This window comes from Atractosteus spatula, chromosome 13 (genome assembly GCF_055471065.1).
Source record: "Atractosteus spatula isolate fAtrSpa1 chromosome 13, fAtrSpa1.hap1, whole genome shotgun sequence".
NCBI lineage: Eukaryota > Metazoa > Chordata > Actinopteri > Semionotiformes > Lepisosteidae > Atractosteus > Atractosteus spatula.
Genome location: NC_142718.1, coordinates 27728989 through 27749281, shown reverse-complemented (window position 1 = coordinate 27749281; position 20293 = coordinate 27728989). Strand labels below are relative to the sequence as shown.

At 38.7% G+C, this 20293-nt stretch overlaps 2 protein-coding genes across 4 annotated transcripts in view; both read left to right on the top strand.

The window, feature by feature from the left end:
- Window positions 1-10971, top strand: part of col28a2a (collagen, type XXVIII, alpha 2a) — a 28790-nt gene extending 17819 nt beyond the window's left edge. Inside the window, exons 17-36 of the mRNA XM_088929994.1 lie at window positions 53-121; window positions 450-518; window positions 1277-1348; window positions 2091-2159; window positions 2255-2326; window positions 3233-3301; window positions 3662-3730; window positions 4121-4189; window positions 4306-4374; window positions 5019-5087; window positions 5918-5986; window positions 6184-6252; window positions 6669-6749; window positions 7117-7152; window positions 7237-7273; window positions 7759-8316; window positions 9184-9398; window positions 10089-10335; window positions 10500-10691; window positions 10928-10971. Of these exons, the coding sequence (XP_088786120.1) occupies window positions 53-121; window positions 450-518; window positions 1277-1348; window positions 2091-2159; window positions 2255-2326; window positions 3233-3301; window positions 3662-3730; window positions 4121-4189; window positions 4306-4374; window positions 5019-5087; window positions 5918-5986; window positions 6184-6252; window positions 6669-6749; window positions 7117-7152; window positions 7237-7273; window positions 7759-8316; window positions 9184-9398; window positions 10089-10335; window positions 10500-10691; window positions 10928-10971 (2244 nt within the window). The remainder of the gene's footprint in view (window positions 1-52; window positions 122-449; window positions 519-1276; window positions 1349-2090; window positions 2160-2254; window positions 2327-3232; window positions 3302-3661; window positions 3731-4120; window positions 4190-4305; window positions 4375-5018; window positions 5088-5917; window positions 5987-6183; window positions 6253-6668; window positions 6750-7116; window positions 7153-7236; window positions 7274-7758; window positions 8317-9183; window positions 9399-10088; window positions 10336-10499; window positions 10692-10927) is intronic.
- Window positions 10972-14326: 3355 nt separating this feature from the next.
- On the top strand, window positions 14327-19803 carry bbs5 (Bardet-Biedl syndrome 5). Of its 3 annotated transcripts, XM_088931292.1 has the most exons (12): window positions 14327-14473; window positions 14874-14956; window positions 15055-15120; window positions 15481-15530; window positions 15722-15849; window positions 16192-16327; window positions 16780-16875; window positions 17146-17208; window positions 17600-17734; window positions 18062-18145; window positions 19193-19216; window positions 19312-19803. In XM_088931292.1, exons 1-12 carry the CDS (start codon window positions 14412-14414, stop codon window positions 19411-19413), a joined length of 1029 nt encoding a protein of 342 aa, XP_088787418.1. In that variant the 5' UTR covers window positions 14327-14411; the 3' UTR covers window positions 19414-19803. The 3 variants fall into 3 exon arrangements, with proteins under 3 accessions (XP_088787418.1, XP_088787420.1, XP_088787419.1); XM_088931294.1 differs by lacking the exon at window positions 16780-16875 and having other exon boundaries at window positions 19312-19552; XM_088931293.1 differs by lacking the exon at window positions 15055-15120 and having other exon boundaries at window positions 14381-14473; window positions 19312-19552.
- Window positions 19804-20293: the final 490 nt, after the last annotated feature.

Here is a 20293-nt window from a genome sequence, read left to right as displayed (position 1 = left end):
AGCCGGACTCGGGCCCCCCTTGTGTATGTAACCTCCACTGGTGTAATTGCAGGGTGTGGAGGGGCCACGCGGACCACCTGGCTCCAGGGGGCCCCCAGGGGAGGGTTTTCCAGGACCCAAGGTTTGTACTTTGTACCTCCAAGTTAAGCAGTTCCAATAAGAGAGACCTCAGGTCAGGGGCTCCACCTTGTAGTTTTATGTTTGGGCAGCATGTATTCAGGGTTAAGGTCACGAATACACCTGTCTCGGTACACATGTGATGGAAGAATGTTGCAGAGACCAACTAAATCGCAAAAACCTGCCCAGGGCTTCCAAACACATCACAGCACTGATTTCTGATCACAACTGAACACTATAAATAACTGAATTCAGGTTATTTTATGCATTTCTCTGAAGGTCATTAATCTATCGCTGTTTCTTTTTTGTTTTGGTCACCATTTCTTTTTTAGGGTGACCAAGGTTTGCCAGGTGAACTTGGGGCGCCGGGAGAAAGGGGAATTGGGGAGCCAGGACCCAAGGTAAAACTGCAGGAGAACCACAGAGTCCATTGATTTTAAACAAAGCAAAAGCAACAGCAAAAAAGAAGTGAAGCAAACCTAGAGTATAGGAGCAATCAAGAGGACGTACCGTGACTCCAGTGGCATTTGAAAAACGTGCTGTTGTCAAAGCTACTGTGATGTTTCATGTTAGGTTAAACCCCAGAAGAATCAATCTTCCTTCTTTTTATGGTCAGTAGTTCCTACCACCCATGCAAGGCAATGGTTCTGTTAACCAAAGTGTCAAGATTATACCAAATCAAACTCTGTTTGTACTGCACAGCGGATAACAAAACATGCTTATTATCTTTAACAGGCTAATCCTCAGTTACAGATATCCAATTCATAATGTACAATTCTAGCTCTCCAGCTCTTGTGAAACTGAATTGCAATTTTAAAGCCGGTCTAAAGGGATCACAACTTATACATGGAGGATCATAGTCATGGAAGATGAATTACACCTTATGTGCAGTGTTGTTACCATAGCAGACATGAGGAAGTAAAATCAGAACTACGTATCAACATTTTGAGCAAAAGTCAGTTTCTAATAATTTTTATTAGAAACAGAAAAATAAACCTTTGTGTCAGCTGTTTTATTATTTGCTAAGTACAAGTGAAAAAGAAACTTTAAAGGTAAGTTACTCAAGGAAGGAAATATTAGATTGGTAGAAGCCATCCAATAACACAAGTGACTCTCAGTTAAAAGCCAAGCTGATTTTACAACTAACTCCTCCTCTCAGGGTGAGCCAGGATCTTCAGGACTGGCTGGTTTGCCAGGCCTGCCAGGAGAGGATGGTGCCCCAGGACAGAAGGTATTTCACACTGGGGTGGGCATCGTCTGGAGAGCAAGGCAGGTCTAAGGTAGTTTGCTTTCCATGGGCGAATCAAGGTTGTATGTGTCACCTTCATACTGTGATTGACTCCAGACTTACAACTAACAAGTAGGTTGTGCTGAGTGACCTCCTCTCATTTCGAGCTCTTCTGACATCCCTATGTTCAGTACAACCAGCACGCACATGCTCAAGACTGAGTTTGTGCTTCATTAGAAGGATGCACAGACAATGTTAAACCACTGCTGTACTTTTTGGGAGACATAGACAGTGTTAATCATGTGCAAACAGAAGAAGAAGCCTTTTTTACAATATATGAAAAAGCTTTGTTTACAGTGTATAGTACATTTAAAAGCAATAATACCAGCTTTTTAATATATTTCATTGTAAATTGTATAGAAAAACAAAGCAAACAGAAGAAATGTCTTAATAATGGGGACATTTTCTCAGCTTTCATAATTTCCTTTTTTTTGCAGTGAACTGTAGTTACATTCAGTCATTAAAAAAAGTACTGTTTGAAAAACTTTAACAAAATTTACATTTGATTAGCAAGGCAGAGATACACAGGGTCAAATAATTCAGATGTACAAACCGGTGGATGAACATTTTTCACGCTGTGCTGTTTAGGGTCCAAAGGTAAAGTTCTCACACAAGAGCAGGTGAACTGCCTGATGGTCTGGGTTTCCACAAAAGAGCCTCTGTATCTCTCTGTGGTTGCTTGCAGGGTGAGCCTGGTTTGATAGGCTTGAGAGGACCAGAGGGGACACCGGGAATTGGAACCCAGGGTGAGAAGGTATTTTAAGAAACATTCCTAAGTCTCTTGCAGTAATGTTGCACTGGTTCAAGCCAATGGCTGTGCTGACCACATGTCTTTGAATTCTGCTCCAGGGAGATCAGGGTCAAAGAGGAATCAGAGGTTTACCTGGGCCTCCAGGAATTGCTGGTCCTTCCGGGGCAAAGGTGAGACCTGCAGGCTGACTCTTGCTTGTCATTTTACTGCAGCTGCATTGAGCGCAATGTTGAGTTCACTGAGACATGGCTCATGAGTACATCCAAAATACAGTCAAGCAGAGGAATTCTGAAAGAGCAATACAACTAAGCAAACAATGCGATGTAAAAGGTAAGGTGAAAACTGCCTTGGATTATTTTCTTCCCTTACTGAATGCTCAGACGCATATATTATTGAAACGTTTTTGAAACAGTTCATGGAACATTTTGGCCTGTTTCATTTGGTAGGTAAAATGTATCTCTTCCCACTAAATATTTGAGTTAGGGCATGCCACTTATGCATCTGCTGCACTTTACACTCCAATCACCAGGTGCTATTATCATTAGTATTATTTTCCAAGTATATGAATTAACCATGTGTTGTACAACATGAGAGTGTCAGACTTCAAGACCTGCATCAGTGAGACTGCTAAGACATTGATTTTATCAATTCCTTCCTGACAAGACAGGTCCTGAGTAGGCTGATGACTTGGGAGGTTTTTTTTGCAGTTTTGTACAATTAGAACTGAAACATGGATATACTATATTATAGTCTATATTATTAATTATTATAATAACATATTAATAATTGATTATTAATATATTATGAACTCTTTATTAAGTGGAACTTTCTAACTTTGATTTTGTCCTGCTACTTGGGAAATAGGAAAAAAAGGGAAATATAGCCCTAGGATTATATATTTTAAGGCTTTGCATGTTAGTTATGTCTGTTTTGAAGCCTGCATGATCACCACAAATACAAAAGGCAGAATCCGCAGGTTATCTCAACAGTGTGATATTCCAGGTTGGCATTACCTTTGCCTGAGGTTACTGTGTTGAAAGCTGTCAGCGTCTGTTTTATGTTTTACCTTCTTCCAGGGGGAGCCAGGAACTCCAGGTCGTCTGGGAATGCCAGGGTTGCCAGGACGACCAATAACCGGGCCAAAGGTAGAACATCTTCACTGGCGAAAGCCCAGGGCAGCACTGCCATTTTCAACCGTGTGCCCTAATTGTGCAGAAAAAAACGAAATTCTTTAACTTAGAGTGAACACCTGCAGAAAATAAGTCTGTGATACATTTTTTTTCATTTTTTTCGGAGTTATGAGGTGAACTTTGACTTCACCATACAAAACGGTCATATTTGAGATGAATATGGTCACTTTTTAGCCAGGCTGAATACAACATACTGTGTATCTTCTTTCATCTGTGTAATTTTCATAGTGTACTCATAGTGTACCTGTGATTCACAATTGAACCCTCTTGGACTCAATGGTCACTGTCTGGTCACAATTTCACTGTGCTTCTCAGGGGGAAATCGGTCCACCAGGCCCACCAGGGCCTATAGGGGAGACTGGCTATGGACTTCCTGGTCCCAAGGTACGAATTGCAAAAACAATAGCAAACACATGGGCGACACAGTTCAATTCTGGACCTGTGCGGTGTTATCTGCGTAGAGCTTGCATGGTCTCCTCGTGTTTGCGTGGGTTTCCTCTGGGTGCTCCAGTGCTGGGAGCTCTGGTTTCCTGTCCAAAGACATACAGGTAGGTTAACTGGCTTCTTGGATAATCACACCTAGTGTGAGTATGATTGTGTCTGTGTGTGCCCTTTGATGAACCGGTGTCCTGTTCAGGTTGTACCCCGCTTTGTGCCTGTTTCCTTGGTGGGATAGGCTCTGGCTCTTCCTGAATTGGATGGTGTCATTAGAAAATGGATGGATGGATAGAAAACAAATACAAAACAGAACATGAAACTGATTTTTTCTTCTAGGGGGATCGTGGTAACCATGGTCCACCAGGTCCGTTTGGGCCCAAAGGAGATGGATACCCTGGTCCTCCTGTGAGTACACCACTTCCAACAGTTTCTTGGCAGCATGTGAGGCCTTCCCGAGGAATTGAAAAGGCAATTGCCATTTCTCTCGAGAGCAGGCTCTACTCAAATCCTCATCTTTTCAGGGCCAGCCAGGTCTTCCAGGCCTTCCTGGGGAGCCAGGACCAGAGGGAATAGGACTACCAGGACCGAAGGTAGAGTCGTGGGTCAAAAATATTCGATTTTAACTCCCTACACATTTTTTTAGACCACTTTTTCCTTCAGAGCTCAGTTTTACATGACACCTGTCCGTATTTCCTTTTTCTGTAATGTATGGTATGTGTGAGAGTGGAATTGTCATGTTTCAGAGGCAGACTTATTATTAAACTTCCATGGTGAGGTGTGATGATACTTTTGACAAAATGTTCGAAAATCATAGCATACCACCAACAGTTCCACTTCAGTTTGCGTTAACGTTGTGCCACACCTGAAGGATGTCATCACCTAGTACCCTGTTATTGGACAAATTAGTTATGCTGTTCACACCGCACTGCTGTAACTTTTGTAATCTGCCCATTATTTCCCTTATAATTGCCTATTATTTAGAAAAAGTGCTCTACCCTTACCAGCTGACCAGGGACAAATGACTCCAGAGATCCATGGGACATTCCTTAACATACAGAAGCATACATACCCCCCGTCCAATTACTTTCCTGAAGCATTTCCACATAACCCTTTAGAAACTCCTTTACTTCAGGAAAGATCTATGTTGCTGTGTTGGTCTGTGCTGTGTTGGTAGAGGAATGACAAGAGGAAATTAATCTTTGTATTGATACTTGATGTGTTTTGCTCTTTCCAGGGTGATATTGGATTCAGGGGGCTGCCAGGTTTACCAGGACCCTCAGGGGAAGGGCTACCGGGACCCAAGGTAGGCCTATGAAGAGACTGAATCAGTGGAGTGTCCCATAATAAGACAGTGGCATGATTGGTATCCTTGCTGTGTAGGATCTGCATACAGACCAAGACCGCACAGTTCAGGCACTATCATACATCAGACTGAGCTAACACTCTGCAGTCTGTAGCATCCTAATAATGGCTTACGTTTGAAGGACTATACATTTTTATTCTGTCTGCTACTCGAGATAAAGAGAAAAGAATTTTAATATAATGGATGTCTTCATTACTGCTGATGTTTTAATAATCATTTCCATAACTTCGTTAATGAGAACCTCTGTCCTCTGTTCTACTGAATTCTACTAAATTGTGAAGTCAACTGTTGTGTGCAGATCTCTCTGAGACCAGACCAGACACATTGGAATACGCTGATTGTTTTAAGCCAGTTCAAACCTTTTCACAACTAACAGGTCATCATAAGTCTATTGCTAGCAGGTTGTCACATTAAATCTGTGGACTGCCACATTGAGATCCGTCTTTTTTTATTAGCTGCTGCTGATAAAATTGATCCCCCTCCTCCCCCACATGCTTGTCCATTTAATGAAAGCTCCCCACCTGTCCATGAACTAAGAATACATGATGGTGGATTCTGTTCTATACTACAAGAGACTACTGTATAGCTTCAATAAAAACAACTTACACCAGGATTGCTCATTGACTGCAGAAGAGTCCGTGAACTCAAGGAGGCAGTAGTTTGTAGTTTAAATTGAAACCATGACAGCGGTCTTTACCTGTGCAGCTGTTGTTCTTTCATACGACAGTGTGGCCCTGTGTATTAACACTCCTCCTTGTCATGCTCTTCAGGGTGTTATTGGAAGACCTGGCCCCCCTGGTCCCCCTGGCCCTCAAGGGGAAGGTTTGCAGGGACCTAAGGTATGTCAGTCCAGCCCCCTTTCAGTTTGCGTGTTTCTTCTGTCCAACTATGTGCTGATGAGCTGACAAATTTTCATTGTGCTTGAGTGAAGAATTGCACCCCTCAATCAGTCTCTAGCAGATGCAGGACAGAGAAGTACTATTTTGTCAGGAGAGGCAAAGCTAATCGTCGAAATTTGTCATTGAATACCTTTCAGGGAGAACATGGACCTCAGGGAGTGACTGGCCCAAGAGGTCCCCCAGGAGAAGGATTAGCAGGTTCCAAGGTCTGTGTGGTCAATTTTGGTCAACATTGTGTTTTTCAATGACTGAGCTGCTTCTGTGAGTGTTTCTTCATAAGTGTATTCATTTGGAAGCAATAAATATGAAAGTGCTGTTTGAGCTGTCCAAGAATGCAAGTATTATTTGATGTAATGTTTCCCTTGTTGAATAATGTTGACAACTCTATGAACTGGACAGTCAGTGTCTTTACTGAACCCCTAAAATAAAAGACAGGCTAGAATTAAACTCAACATTAGGCCTGAATGATGTTTCAGACACATTCTTTCAGCCAGCATGTAATACACCTTCTTTTCTTTTGTTTCATCAGAATTAAAGCCCTTCTTACTCCCATTTTCTTTTCACAGGTTATTCTATGTCTTCTTGTGTTTTAACACCAGGCTTTGTTCTTATTCCCTTGCAGGGTGATCGTGGTTCACAGGGAGAGAGAGGGCGAAAAGGGGAGAAGGGAGACTTTGGGGATCCTGGAACTCCTGGTCAATCTGTAAGTGTTGAGCTATTAAAATGGGAGTTGAATTAGATAGCAGGAACGGGCCTGAACACTTGTAATACCAATGAGCCCTCCATTATAGGGCTCATCGGAGATCTCCAACATAAAAAAATAATGTTTTGCTCCTTTTACCACCTGGTGGACAGATATAATTATTGCAATATCAAGCAGGAAAAAAACTGTAGGGAAAATGTGGTTGGCAAAATTTATTTTTAAAGGAAAAAATAAAAAATAAAGGAAATTTATTCCAAGCTGAAAATTAGAAAGAAGAAAGGTAACATTTTGGCTATTGAGCCTTCTTCAGGTGTTAGGCAAAATAAAATGTATCTGTTATCTGTGACTCTGTGAAATGTTGTTTCAGGGAAGACCAGGAATTAAAGGTGAAGCTGGCCTCACAGTGAGTTTCCATTCTATGGCTTTAAATTAATGTCAGTATAAATATAAAAATCAAATACACACTAATTATGTTTTTTTTTTTCAGAGAGAAGACATTATTAAATTGATTAAGGAGATATGTGGTAAGATCTTATCTTCTTCAATTGATAAAATACTTGATTTTTTAATTTACTTTACAATATATAAGACATCGTAAAGAGCAATATATATGATAAAATGGTTTTTCATTTCAATAAGAACAACAGGGTATGTTTCCCCATTCTTTGTTTTTTGTTCTTATGAAAACCTTTGAAATAGACAAGCCCTTTGACTATACTACCATCATGTGAAATCTAGTTGACATCACTACCAGCATGTGAAATCTACACCACTTGACATGCTAGAGTTCCTTAAGAGTTGTCCGGTCCAGATAATGACACAGTTAATGCTTATAAAATTATCTCTGTAAAATCATATGAACCTTTAAAAATAAAAAAATAAGTGAAATTAAATTCTCAGTATCTCCTGAAGACTAAAGTACACAGCTAACACATACATTTCCAGCAACACAACAAGGTTTTATTACATAATCAATTCTTGTTTGTTTTTTTTTCCAATTTTTGTATAGGTTGTGGGGTGAAATGCAAAGAAAGACCCATGGAACTTGTGTTCGTTATTGACAGTTCAGAAAGTGTCGGACCGGACAACTTTGAAATTATCAAAGATTTTGTCACAGCCCTTGTTGACAGGATCACTGTGGGCAGAAATGCTACCAGGATAGGACTAGTGCTCTACAGTCTGGACGTCCACTTAGAATTCAACCTCGCCAGGTATATGACGAAACAGGATATCAAGCAGGCAATCAGGAAAATGCCCTACATGGGAGAAGGCACATACACGGGCACAGCGATTCGCAAAGCCACCCAGGAAGCTTTTTACAGTGCCAGGACTGGGGTGCGGAAAGTGGCCATTGTGATGACAGACGGACAAGCAGACAAGAGGGAGCCCGTTAAACTAGATATAGCAGTGAGGGAAGCCCACGCCGCCAACATTGAGATGTACGCTATTGGAATCGTGAACACCACAGATCCCACACAGGCCGAATTCCTACGTGAACTGAACCTGATTGCGTCTGATCCCGACAGCGAGCACATGTATCTCATCGATGACTTCAATACCCTGCCAGGTGACGCTCGCTTTTGTAACATCACTGTGAAAAAAAGGTAGCTGAACAACCCTAAAAAATATGGAAAATTAGCATTGATGCACAAAAGAAATGCAAGACCTCTCTTCACCTCTCTCAACTTCACACTTCTCTCCTGTTCCTGCCTCCTCTCCACTCCCAGCTTTTGGCTGGGAAACATTTTGTTTCTTTTCTTCTCTTTCCAGCATGGAATAAACCTTTACTTGTTCCTTTGTAGATTAAACGGATGGGACAGTCCTGAGCTGCTGTAGTGGCCTTCTCCCTTCCTGGGTGTGGCCTGTCCTTCACAGTGCTGGCCTCCTAGGTTTTCTGAACTAGACTGCTGATCGTTGACACAGAACATCTCATTCTCTGGGCACCTTTTCACAGCAACTAAGTGACCTTCGCTTCCAAGCAAGCCAGGGTCACATCGTTCACTCCAATCACTTTATATAAAATCACATCTTTTTGAATGACTATTTGAATTCCTACAAAGATTCTTAATCTGCCTGAACACCAGTGTCTAGTGGTTTTATGAAATCCCATGACTTGAACCCAATGACCTATTGAAACATAGCTAATTTAAAAAGTTGTGTTTCCATTGTGCATCGGTATATATTTGTTTTTAGCATTCACAATGTTTCACACGGTATTTGTGTCACTTCAACCATTAGCCAAAATGCTGTGAGCATGATACGCCTCACAGATTGGCAACCTACATATCAAGTTTTCATGCTAAGCAAATTTCTGATACTGTACTTCATCCATCAACCCAACACCAAGGGGCATGCTCTTCCAGTAACATACTATACCTTGACCAAAAAGGGCATTTTAAACTAATTGGCATCATTCATATTGTTCCCATCACAGCTCTGGAATCCAAACTAGTGAGCCAATTCTGTGAAGATGAGAACGGGGCATTGGTGTACAATCGCATTGTGAACGGCTATGGAACCAATGGAAACGTCTTCCAGGAGGAATTCCGGGTTGGGACCAGGCTGACCACCTCCCACAGTGAGAGCTCCAGTGTCGGAAGAGGAGATGTTCCTGCTGTATCCGTCAGCACAGGCCGGCCTTCACAGCAGGTTGCCTCACAAAACTCTGAATTTCTTACGTTTGTGAAGTTCAGAGCTTGCAAAGTATACTTTTTCAAAACACGGTTTCTTTCAGTTACTGGAATACTAGTAATCATACCGGTAAACCCCAGCTTTCCTGGATTCAGTGCTTTTACTTTTAGGGTTCTTGCAAAACTATAAAATCAGATTTGACGTGTTCCTGAAGGAGAAATTGAAGATTTTGTTAATGGAATCAAATATCCTTTATCCTCTCAGGACAGCCTAATTTCAGTGCCAACTATTTCAAATATTTTATGGACATTTTTCACTGTTCTAAATTTAAGCTGGGTCTTGCGAGTACTGCAGCCTTGCAGCACTGGGGCCCTGGGTTCAATTCCCTGGGTGTTATCAGTGTGGTGTTTGTATGTTATCCCATGTTTGCGTGAGTTTCCTCTCAATGCTTGGTTTACTCACACAGTCCAAAGACATAATGGTAGTTTAACTGGCTTCTGGGAAAAGTGGCCCTGGTGTGCGTGTCTGTGTGTGCCCTACAGGAAGTATCTTGCCTTGAGCCCGTTGCTCGCAACTCTGAATTAGATAAAGCGGTTAGAAAATTGATGGATGGATGGATGAATTTAAGTTCAGTTTTTTAAATTACCCGAAGGAAACCTATGCAGTTTTACATCCTAGAAAATGTCATGTGCGAATTTCCTTGTGCAGGTTGAAGAAATCGATGAAGATTTGGAAGACCATTACGAAGTGACGGTGAAAGAAGTTTTGAGCCACTCTTCATCTGTCAATGCAAAAGGCAGCGGCACTTCAGTCGTCAGCAGACCTGTGCCTTCTCCACAGCCCAAACCAGTTGCTCCAGGCAGAGATTCTTCATCTTCCACCGTGGTAGTGTCATCATCATCCTCTTCTTCTTCAGTCCAATTTCTACCAGCACCCAGGCCTGTCCTGCCCAAAGGTAAACACTGCTTTCTGAAGAAATGTTTTGCCCCATTTTTCTGCTTTGATCCTTGTAATCTGAGATCATACAGCAAAGGCCTTAGAATGTGTTCTGCAAATACAGCTTCCCTGGGTAATGAATGTTTATGGGTCCTCTCCTAAGGTGTCCCCTCTTTTTTTCAGAATTCATCCCCCTCGATCCTCGATGTGCTTTGGTCTTGGACCAGGGTCCTTGCCGTGACTATAACATCCGATGGTACTATGACAAACAAGCCAATGCTTGTGCACAGTTTTGGTATGGAGGCTGTAGTGGAAATGATAACCGTTTTGACACTGAAGAAGAGTGTAAAAAGACATGTGTGCTGACAAGAACAGGTATGCCCCTCAGAATACAGTTTTTTGTCTACATTTGCATGTAAGATTTGAAAATGTGAAAAGCTCTGCTAACACAAAGAAGCTTGAAGAAACTCACTATAGAGCATATATTGTTACAGAAAGGGGAAAAGCACTTCAAAACTGAGAACAGCTCTTTTCACTAAGGCTTGTACAGTAGGAGTCTGGAAGCAGCTGCCCAGCCGTGCTGTCATAGCTGATACCTTTGCTCCTTTCAGGAAATGGAGATGATTCTCAGATCAATTGGCAACAAACAAAATGAGCTAAGTGGACCAAATGGTCAGCTCTCAACCCTTTTATACTGTACTCATATGCACAGTTCTATTTGAAAAAATACTGCCTTCATTTCAGTACGTAGGCAAGACAGATGTTTTTCTAATATGGGCCTTGATTTATTATTTGTTGAAAAGGATATTAAGGCTTCAGCCAGTAAATACCTGACACCCAAAGGCACCAAAAAAGCCACAGTTCTTGACGTTCTGACCCAACCGTTAGCTGTGGAATAAGGCACCAAGCAGGCTTCAGCTCGTTACTCCAACAGCAGTAGAAATTCAGTAACGTGAATTTGGATAATCTCATGTGAAAGCGCGATTTGGAAAAAAACAGAGCAATCCCATGAAAAAATGAATTGTGTGATAGAATTGGACTGTGCTAATGAAATCATTGCTTTATGTAGACAATGTCCCTTGCATCCTGTGGCATCAGTGCCACACTGCACAGTCACCAGGGGAACCTTTGGCTCATTATACAGTATAGCAGCTACAGCTGTCGAACAGACGATAGGTGCTATCGTTTTCAGGAAGGCCTGTGTCAGGTCTCCATCTGACACAACAGACCCACTGCTCCTGTTGTAGTATTTCAGTGCAAAAAGGAACAGGTGTGTCAGACTCCACTTACAGTACAAGTGTTGTCCCTTGGTGTAGGGTACTGTAGTGAGCCAGGAGAATTTGGCTCAAGGGGTGGTTGGCTGTACAACATTGTTAGGTATCAAAGGGGCAAAATGACCTGCCAATTCTAAATAACTCATGTGAAAAACACCAGCTACAGTATATGTGCATTTAAAACTCTCAGTAGTCAATTATGTATTTTCAGTAACAAGAAGCATTTTTAAAAATGGATAACTATTAATAATTTGATGTCCAGCTATAGAATTCCGAACTGAATAAGTTTAAGTGCTTAAAGAACAACCATTAATTGTACTTTTTATTTCTTTCAACAGGGGATAGAAGCTGATTCAAAGATCAAGCATCTTATGCATCCTAATGACATGCTTTTGTGCTGAACTGATTGCTACTGATGCATTTTTCTTAAATATATATCATTATTTTATACTGTTAAGCACTTCAATATGTATTATTGAATTGTAAGAAATATGAATACCTTTCGGTTTACATTGTAACAATACACTCAGCATTTCATTACTTTCTTATTTTTAGAAAGTGAAGTGCATGTAAAAAATGTTTTTTTATTTTCTGTGATTTTAGCTACTTCATTTCTAACAACTTGCTCAGCAAGTTTAGAAAAAATAGCAAACTGAAATCAGACAATTACATAGGAAGTCCTACAAAAGAATTAAACGCTGTAGTATGAGTATGCTCTTGTCACTGATAATTGTCAGGAAGTCTGTAATCAAGCATTTCTCAGGTCTTATTTTCATAGAGACAGTGTAAAAACCTTCATGTAGATATTTGTCATCCAAAATAAAAGAAACATCGCTTACAGGTCTTAAAAATTCATGCCCCATTCTTTTTTGTACAGTACTACTGCAAGACCTAAGAGATCTATATTTCACAACAACGCATTTTTTGTTAAATTCAAAAATGACAAGAGTTGACAAGGAACTAGAATACACTGAAGCACTTTTTTTACACACCAGTTGCTTTTAAGAAATGGATGGATGAGAATTTAGAATAATTTACTACTAAAAACAAAAGAAGCTAGACTGGCTGAATGGCCTCATCTCATTTGTATGCTTTCTTTATTTTTATGTGACAAAATATAACATCCAGGTATAATTGTTATTGTGTTATCATTGTTCCATTGTGATATGTACCAGTAAATAAGGTGCTGTGTTCAATGTCCAAAGCAATTATAGCGATAATTGTAACTGACACACTGATGTTTTGTAACTTCTATGACGCAAAATTACAATACTTGATCATTTTTCCATTTTACAATAAAAGAAGAAACAATATTGTAATGTAGTAGTTCAGGTGGGTAGCTGCGTCAGCATGCGTAGGCTGCAAAGGAACAAGTAATAGGTTTATTCCATGCTGAAAAAAAGAAGAAAGAGAACACAACGTTTCGGCCGTGGAGCCTTCTTCAGAAGAACCTTCTTCAGAAGGCACCTGAAGAAGGCTCCACGGCCGAAACGTTGTGTTCTCTTTCTTCTTTTTTTCAGCATGGAATAAACCTATTACTTGTAATATTGTAATGTATTCTTATATCACATTATAGATCTAATAGAATATATTTTGTATTATATTCTTCTCTTAACAAATGTCAAAGGAAAGTTTTTCTGCAGATTTCATTGAAGAAAAACATACAGTCAAGGCTATGATTATTTATAATGGATATAATATCCATTGGTAGTCATCAGGCATGAAGGTTTGGTAATGACTGATATATTGGATTACTGCTTTAAATGTGTACAATAGCAGTGTGAAACATGACATATACCTGTTGTGTACTACAATTTTAAAACATGTTTATATTCCTAACACATTTACACACATTTTCCAAAAGATAGTGTGTTTTACCTGCATAAACAACATGTTTTATTTTGTGTACAAGTGTGTTTTTTTTAGCTATGCCATATTTTTTATTTGAATTTTCATCAATAAAAAACATTTTTAAGTCATTTGTCTTCAGATTTTAAAGTACAAAAAACAGGGACACCAAGGGATGCAGTTGTAGTATCTCACATCAAACAAAGAGTTGTGACAACAAACAAGTCTAAGGATTATTGATTAACTTCACAAAAATGTTTTCATGTTATTCTCATTGGCAAACATACAGTTATATACAAATACTCAGAAATAATATATAGTATACAAAGAATGTGATGAAGAGTACAATATGCTTCATTCATCTCATCTATGTCCCCATCACTATACTGGCCCATACAGACCACAGGGTGAGCACCCCCTACTAGCCCCAGTAACACCTTTTCCAGCAGCAACCTTAGCTTTCCCAGGAGGTCTCCCATCCAGGTACTGGCCAGGCTCACACCTACTGATCTTCAGTGGGTTGCCAGATGTGAGCTGCAGGGTGACATGGCTGCTGGTTAAATAGCATTGATGTCTAAATGGGATTCAACACAAAGTCTGACCCTTTGCCAGTACATAAGGCTTGCCCTTTTAGATGCAGAAACTGCAGTCATGCAGTCTGGTTATGCTGAGCAATGTGCTATGGTAGGGCAAACCTAGCAGCAGGTGTAGACTGCTCCCTTGCCTGGGATCTCCTGGATCATTTCAGCTGATCCCTACCAGATCATTACACGCAGTTGACTAGCTGCTTTTTGGCAACTGGTAGTGCTACTGAGGTCTTGTGTCGCCCTGTGCGAATGACTATTTTGATCCTTTCTGCTACCCGTCGTTATGTTGCCACGGTGACGCGCAGACGCTCTGACTGGAGCTGCGGGGCCGTCCAGTTGGCAGGATATCGCACGTTATAGTTGACAACCAAAATTATAGAAGTGAAATGGCGTCTCTTTTAGATGCGCTTTGGGAAGACAGGGATGTTCGATTCGATATTTCTCCACAGTAAGAATTGTTCATTTCCAATGTAGCGAGTAATTTAGCCATAAATACTCCGTTTTGTTTTCCGATAGGATTAGCGTTGTTTATCTCGATGTGGCGAGTACGGTACTGTGATGAGTAGCTATGGATAAGTGTCTTATGTGCTCTGTTGCAGCTTCGCAAATCCAGCACTGTCAGCAGGATAAGTCTTTCTATATCGTTTTTATTTTTAGTAAGATAAGTGAAAGTACACATTCTCGCATTACCAAGAAATGCCTTCTATTACCGGATGAAGTGTAGGATAAAAACATTATTGTGGTTAAATGGATTTCGTGCTACATTTAAGAACGGTAAAAATAGTCGTTTCTTTAGTCGAACACCAAAGGGCCTAGTGTACTAAACCTTAGTTTTCGACTTCATAAAGGCAAATGAAGGCGAGGCCTGGAGAGGTTTGGATAGATTGTCTGGATTCCATTGAAGACACGAAGGGGAATAATGGTGACAGAGGTAGGTGTTCCCCCACAGTTAAACACCTGGGTGGCTGTGTGAAATCGGTGGAGTTAATTACAGTTGTGCTTACTACACCAGCTGAACATATTTTGCAGGAAGACTTTTGGTGACCAATTTAAGAATCATTTGGCATTCTCTGGCTCTGCCCCGGGTCAATCTGTGTAAGTACTATTTAAGAAAGTGACCTTAATTGCAAAAGTTTACTTGCACCTGATATGCAGAAACATAAACTATTTTATGTTATTGATACAGGTTCTACTTTTTTCAAAGCCTAATTGTAAATAACAGCCATAGCTGGAGTTCAGAAAACTTGTGTTTCAGATGTTGAGATAGTTTATCTGCATGTGTATTGTCAATAAACTGTTGTATTTGCAAGAGTGCTTTTGCTAAAGAGATCTATTTCAGTACATATTCTAGGATTGTGTAATGTAGGGACTGTAATTCTTTGACATGCTTTAAATTTGCAATAGTAGTAATAAACCAACCTATTTGATTTGTGTTTTTTGATTTGTGTTTAATAGCTGTAGGCTACAACTGTATTATAAACATCACAACAAGGACTGCTAATTCCGTGAGTACATCTTGTTGCTATCCAGCCTTTCTGTTTAGATCAGGTTAACTAATTTTCCCTTTTCTTTCCTGTGTTGTCCTTTTGGAGAAGGCACTTAATTTATATGTTAATTCTAACGTGTAAAGCTTGATGATGAATACATTTTACCTTTAAACTTTAACTTGTTTGTCAACTTCATTGTTTTGTTTTAGAAACTGCGAGGGCAGACTGAAGCACTTTACATCTTAACTAAATGCAACAACACCCGATTTGAATTCATATTTACCAATGTTGTTCCTGGAAGTCCGAGACTCTTTACATCGGTTATTGCAGTTCACAGGTAACTACACCTTCAGTCGTAAATTCATTATACACATGGCAATGCTGACACTAGAATACAAACCTGAATACAAGTAAAAAATGAAAACATTCAAATATCTGACACTGGCCCCAGAGGTGGTTATGTTGTACGTAGCACAACCTACAAGGTGAAGTTTGAAATATGAATAATGAGCACTGCAGTGCCTCTTTTTAAACAATTTTCTGTATCAAAGTGCAGTATGTACTATATCAATCCAATAACACTTTTTTAGGTTATAAAAGTACCATAATTACCAGTAAATTCCACTCTGATGTGAATCCTGGTAAAAAAAATTATTTTATTCATCTCCGTTGCTTGCAGAGCATATGAAACGTCTAAAATGTACCGTGATCTGAAACTAAGAGGAGCTCTCATTCTCAACAAGCAGCTTAGACTTTTACCCCAGGAGCAAGTGTATGACAAAATCAATGGAGTTTGGAATTTGTCCAGTGATCAGGTATGTGTGTTCTTACATTGGAAATACAAATAAAAGAATATGCAGAGGCAAACAGAGTGCTGTTTTATGGACACTTCTGATTCCAGTGAGGACCTTCTGTAGTTGTTAGAAACGTTGTATTATTCGCTGGTTCTCCAGTTCCAAATGTGTCTAATGTTAACAGGGCTCAAATGCAAATAATCGTTCACTCTTGCCTCGGTATTCCCTTACTGCTTCTTAAATTACATGGAAGACACTCCTCACCTTGCCCTGATGGCTAGTCTTAGGTTTATTTTTAACAACTTCCGGTGCAAGAATATACAACTACCCAACTGCTATTTTTAACTCTCCTTGTCCACATAATTTAGTTATACTCAGAATTCAGAAAAGTGCATAAAGATAAAAATGAGCCAACAAAATCTGTCAATTTTTTTCTCCCTGTATCAAAAATTCTAAAGAATATATTTTTTTAGGGTAACTTGGGAACCTTCTTTATCACAAATGTGCGTATTGTGTGGCATGCTAACATGAATGACAGCTTTAATGTCAGCATTCCTTATCTGCAGATTGTAAGTAATAATTTGTTTTATTAATCCAATTTTTAACTTTTAAATATGTAATGTGCTAGTTTGTTTCATGAAAATCATACAGAGTTTCCAAAGGTGATCACCCTGTGTAGTCTGTGTGTAACCTTTATGTATAGTGAAATTGTAATGCATTTATTATTTTGTTTTACTGTACTCCACTCTTAGAATTAGAAAATTCTTATTCTTAATTTATATTGGATAGAGCATTATCTTGGTGATATAAATGTTTTTTTTTGTATTTTTTTTTCAAAGCGTTCTATCAAGATCAGAGATTCAAAGTTTGGACTGGCATTAGTGATAGAAAGTTCTATGCAGGTAATCCTGGATTTACATAATGTATTTCCAACCTTAAATCTAAGATACTATATTATGTGTTGGTGGAATCATAAGATCTTTATAATGAATACATTGAAAACAGACATATTAAATACTAGTAGGGACTACTACATCAATTACGTATATACAGTATTAGAAAGGTTACATTTACTTCATGATTAACTTCTTGAAAACGAGATGGTTAATTCAAAGAGATAAGTGTCGAACATATTATATCTGTTGCTCAATACCAACCTCAAGAGCACTAATTGCAAGGTTCGTGCAAGTACATCGCATCTACTTCCTCTGACAATGGCAGACAGTCTTTTGATGTTGTATTTTATAACCATGACATATTCATATTTTTTTTGTAATTTTCTTGCTTTTCTAGAGCGGGGGATATGTTCTTGGATTTAAAATTGACCCTATTGACAAACTACAGGATGCAGTAAAGGAGATTAATTCATTGCATAAAGTGTATTCAGCTAGTCCTATTTTTGGAGTAGACTATGAAATGGAAGAAAAGGTAAGTCTTAATTTGCCTTCAGTGTAAGAGGTGAACTTAACACATCTGAAAGTAGTGTATTTAAAAATACTGTCAAGAATAAATGGACAACAATTAAGGAGTTATAGTCACTGTATTAGAGATTATAGTCACTGTTGAAGCGATAATCCATTATATGTTTATTCATATCATCATAATTCCAGATTATGTCGTCTTTTTCTCCTGGCCTTTGTATTTTTATTTGACTCAGTTGCTTTTGAGATTGGGTTATTTTCTGGTATTTGTATGTTACAGTGGTAGCAGGGTTTTTTTTAGTCCTTGGTCAGAACCAGGTTTGTGCCTTTTTAGCCCCAACCACTGGAAGAGCTGACAGTGGAACAGGCCCAGGATGATGTTGAAATAGAGCCAGATGAGCAGATTGATGCTTTTGCGGTGAGTATGCGTATGAGAAAATCTCAATGGACAACTCCCACATACAAATAAGTAACTTACAGATGTATAAATCACAAGTAGAATGTACTTGCCCCGTGGTGCCATTTTCCATATGCATATACAGCACATACTGTAACAACTCTGATATACAGGGTTCTAAATTTGTCTGGACATTCATATATTTCATATATGAATATATTTCATATATTCATATATAGAGCTGTAGAGGGGTAGATTTGGCTTTTGAATGTGTATCAACTTTGTACATGCAGTGTATATACTGTATAATTTAATATTTGCCGTGGGTTTTCTAATTTTAATAATAAGTGTTGAGTATATGATTACTTTTATGTTATATAGCCAGTTATAATGGTATAGCGAGATTATTTTAATAGAAGCAATTATAGGATATCAGTGTGGATGAGCAGTATCTGAATGTGTAAAGGGAAGGTTGTGGATTCAGACCCAAGTGAAACACTGTTGTATCTTAAAGCAAGGTACTTCATCCAAACTGTTCCTATAAAATACCCAGTTGTATAAATGGGTGGAAATGTAAGTTGCTTTGAATTCTTTGAAAGGATTATATACATTATATATGTTATAATAAGCTTAGATGGAGCTTTGTATTTTATGTTTATTTTGGCTTGCTCTGCTTTTTTACATTTGTAATAAAATATAATTAGCACATTTTATCAATTAAAAACATTATTTTTAAGGTCCTTGTCTGTTCCATTAAAATCTTACAATCAGAGATCATACATTTGGCATAATAGTAGGATCCTGATTTTTATGTAATTTCTACTTTTTCAACTCATTCAGTATTTCCAGGTTATAGCAATTATTTTACAGTTGAAGATTTTCTCTTTCACCTTGTCTTATATGGACCGAAGACATTAAAAATACTTTAGGTCACTAGCGTTCTATCCTGAACATGGAGTTTGAATAATAATGCAGTTATTTTTTCTTGCATGCACGTAAATCTAAACTATTGTTAGAACTCTTTACATCTCACTATGTTAATTATGTTATTTCTGATTTTTTTTCCAGGCATACTTTGCAGATGGTAACAAGGTAAGGCTTAAAATATTCAGTTCTATTTTTACCTGTTAGATATGTTTATAGTAATTTTTCATTTCCTGTTGTATTGTTTATTTTTTGTTGAAAAGATTCAAGATCGGGAGCCTGTGTTTTGTGAAGAACTGGGGCTAGCTGTTGAGAAACTGAAAGAAGGGTTCTCTCTTCAAGGCCTGTGGGAGGTTATGGGTTGATACCCTGAACCACTGCTGAACAGACCAATAAGGCTTTCATCATTAATTGTTCATGTACAGAATGTACAGTGTTTGAAATTGTAAAGCTATGGACTCTAGAGTACTTAATTTATTGCATTACTTGAAGAATCTGTGATAAAATATTCTGAAGATTTCAACTGAGAATAATTGCTTAATTTTGTATATAATATTGTATAGATCTGTACTTGTATAATTATTTTTGTGAAAGTATAGTTATTGGGTAGATTTTATAATTCTAGACTATATTCAAAACATTAACTTAGAATAATAAATCATTGTAAGACATTACCTCAATTAAAACTTTATTATTCAAAGAAGTGAGAAAGTTTATGGTTTGTAGTATTTATTAAAATAAAAAAATTATAAAAAGATTTGCCCTAAACACTTGTCATTTCACTGTACACATTTCATTGGCACTGGCACCTGTGCATGAGGGGAACACTGTGTCATTTGTTGTTTTAAAGTAGTGAGTACACAAATACAGTGGGTATTTACAAATGAACCAGAGTTGCTGTACTGTTTCACAAATGGGAAAATAAAACTGTCAGCTGTTGTTTTAGCAGCTGCTCTCTGTGCACAGTTTATCGGGAAGGCTACTCTAAGACGAAGCCAGGGACATAGAATTAACAAGAATTTTGACTTCAGTCACCTGAAAAGAAAATCCTGGCTTCAATCTAAATTTATAGTGATGTAAGGCTCTCTTTTCTCAAATGATTCTAACACCGTATATCCAGTGAGTAGTCACTTCTCATTTTAAACCAGTGGGGGTTTACTAGGAACATTCTACACAGCTGTGTCATTTCCATCATTCTTCTTACTCAGATATTTATTGACTGATCTGATGTCATTGTTTTTCAAA